The sequence below is a fragment of the Panthera onca genome, chromosome Y, assembly GCF_046562875.1.
Source record: "Panthera onca isolate mPanOnc1 chromosome Y, mPanOnc1 haplotype 2, whole genome shotgun sequence".
NCBI classification, from domain to species: Eukaryota; Metazoa; Chordata; class Mammalia; order Carnivora; family Felidae; genus Panthera; species Panthera onca.
In genome coordinates this window covers 8,253,677-8,256,269 of record NC_138358.1, presented here as the reverse complement: position 1 = coordinate 8,256,269, position 2,593 = coordinate 8,253,677, and the positions used below count along the sequence as shown (strand labels likewise).

The 2,593-nt window shown below is 61.2% G+C and overlaps 1 protein-coding gene across 1 annotated transcript; it reads left to right on the top strand.

The window, feature by feature from the left end:
- The first annotated feature begins 863 nt into the window (after positions 1–863).
- LOC145715026 (testis-specific Y-encoded protein 2-like) lies at positions 864–1,609 on the top strand. The gene is made up of 2 exons (XM_081794613.1): positions 864–1,561; positions 1,594–1,609. Exons 1-2 carry the CDS (start codon positions 864–866, stop codon positions 1,607–1,609), a joined length of 714 nt encoding a protein of 237 aa, XP_081650739.1.
- Positions 1,610–2,593: the final 984 nt, after the last annotated feature.

Genomic DNA, 2,593 nt, shown 5'->3' with positions numbered 1-2,593 from the left:
CATCTCCCTGGCGCTCTGTACGGAGATCAGTAGGGCACCAGTGGCAGATGGTGCTCTGGGGGTTGTTCTTTGCTCTGAATTGCAGTGCAGTGAGGTCTACTGAGCTGTTTTCTTGCAAGGACATGGCGGTGGGGTGGGTCTAGGGTGGGTGTCACTGGTTCTGGGTGGGCACCCACCTTACCGCCGCCCTCAGCCTGACGGCCAAGGAGGAGATACCGTGCGGACGGCCATGTGGCCCCGGTAGGCGTGACACTAAGGACTTCTCCAGGCTTTGCCCCAGCTTCATGAAGAAGGGGCAAGGGACGGAGCAGGGAGTGGCTCACGGCGTGGACGATCCTGTGCTGAACGCTCTGGTGCCCGTAGTGAGGCCTCTGGGGAAAGGGTGTACAAGCGACCACACACTGCGCGATACCGGGGACCTCGCAAGTGAAGCCTGGAAGGTGACAGCGCTGAAGAGGACATGCGGCAAACGGGGGCCACGCTGGCACCTTGGCACTCGCTCCAGAGCCTGGACCGGCCATTGGCGCGCGCTTGCTGGCGGCCAGCACCCTGTCTTGCTGTCTTGCAACTGATTGCTCCCCGAACCTGGCCAGCTGGCCTGACCTGCCCTGGAACCACTTCGCCCCCAGGCCGCATGCGCACACTCTTCACTGCCTCTGTCTCGGCCCCTCCTCCACAGCAGCCACAGCCAATGCGGAGTCCTCAAATCCCAGAGCCTGTGCGCCTGCGCTCAACTTTGGCGGGCTGCGGCGGGAGGCTTCAGGGAGCTAACGGTCTTGCGGCCAAGGCTCCCCCCACCTGCTGCCGTTTCCTGTCCTTGTCCTGAGGCTGCCCTAGCTACACTGGGGCCGGGGCCGAGCGTCATGGCCAGCGTGTCGCGGTCCGGACAAAGCGGAGATTCCCGCCGACCCTGGGCCCTGATCGTCCCGGATGCGAAAGGTGGAGAGTCCCGGCCCCGCGGGAATGCAGGGGCGCTGGAGGGCGTGGGCTGGCCGCAGTCCCCAGGTTCAGGGGCGGCAAGCACCCATCCTGTGCAGGAAGCCCAGGCCGGGTGTGAGATACAGGTGGCAAGCCCAGCGGAGGAATCGGTGCTGATATTGGATGACGGAATGGTGGCGGCTGAGGTGGTGATCGGGGAGGAGGAAGAGGACGGCGAGGCGACCAAGGATGAGGTGGCTGGAGAGGAGAATTCTGAGGAAGCCAAGCCAGAAGCAGAGGACATGCACGAGGAGGAGGAGGTGGAAGTTGAGAGACAGCAGCAGGAGGAGTTTCAGGAGCAAGAGGAGAAGCGCGAGGCAGATGCAGAGGCGGAGGAGGGGCCCCAGCTCTCCCAGCCGCTGCAGCAGCAAGAGCCAGCGCTGCGTCCTGCCTCAGCCCAGGACCCGCTGGCAGCACTGGAGCGTCTTCAGCTGGAGATCAGCGCTGGGAATGCCCAGGATTCCAGGGCCTTATGGCGGCTGAAGCGCAGGATTCTTCGGAGGCAGATTTCTTACCTGGATCACAGAAGGGCCATCATCAAGCACATCCCTGGCTTCTGGGCCCAGGCGGTATCCTTCCTTGTGCTGGTGGGTGATGGCGGGGGCTGTTGTGCAGGAGGGCTGGGCACTGAGAGCAGGGTGCCTCAGGGCGATGGCCCCCAGAGAGGAGAGCTGGGGAATGGTCCCTGGCCCTGGGTTGGTGTGGTCTGGGATCCAGTGTAAGGCCTTGGACAGGGGCGGTTGTTGGGGATGGGGGGACTTGGTGACTGGGTCTGTTTCCTCTAGGTCTCCGCCAACGTTGGCCTGCAGGCTGGTCTCAAATATTACTTGCAGACACGAGCCATGTGTCCCCATGCTACCAGAGCTAGGGTAGCACAAAGCAGCCTTCACTCAGAGCAGATAAGGCAAGGAAATATTTCGCTGCAAAATGGGAGAGTTACGCAGGCCGCACACCCACCTTCACATTCACAGGCTGTGCACGTTTCCTAGCAGTTCCTTCAAAAGAGAGCATTTCAGACACACACTCGTGACCTTTAGTGGAACCACGCCACGCCCCTTTGCCAGACAGTAGGACGACTGAGACCCACTCCGAATGGGGTACAAGCTGCCTCCTCAGACCCTGACACACACACACACACACACACACACACACACACACACACACAGAGGATTCTCTCCTGGTATCTCCACCCCTGCTTCCCTCTCTGTCCTCAGGCTCCGGCTCGGTCCCACCCATGTCTTTCTCTCCGGACTGGCCGTGTCACTGTGTCTAATCCTTTTCCCTCCTCGGCCCTCCTCGTCCGTGCTTCTCGATCTCTTTCTCCCTCCCACACCCTCTGCTTGCAGCGTAAGTGTGCAGTCGGGTTCCTGTAAGCCATGTTATTCCATCTGGACTCAGGAGGCTGGTGACAACATAGGTCTTCACGGGAATATGCCAAGAAACCCAGCCGTGAGGAGGGGTCAGAGCACATGCCGACATCACAAGCTATGATGGGCTGCTGGCAGCCCACACAGGTCAGATATAGGAAGGAACTGTGAGGCGTGCAGGCAGTGGAGTCTCTCCCTGCTGTGTGCAGACAGCGTGGGAGGTACAGGAAGCCAACGGACTGCCCAGT

What these genes read in the sequence shown, in the direction of transcription:
- LOC145715026 (XM_081794613.1), top strand. Translation starts at nt 864, where the DNA reads ATGGCCAGCGTGTCGCGGTCCGGACAAAGCGGAGATTCCCGCCGACCC.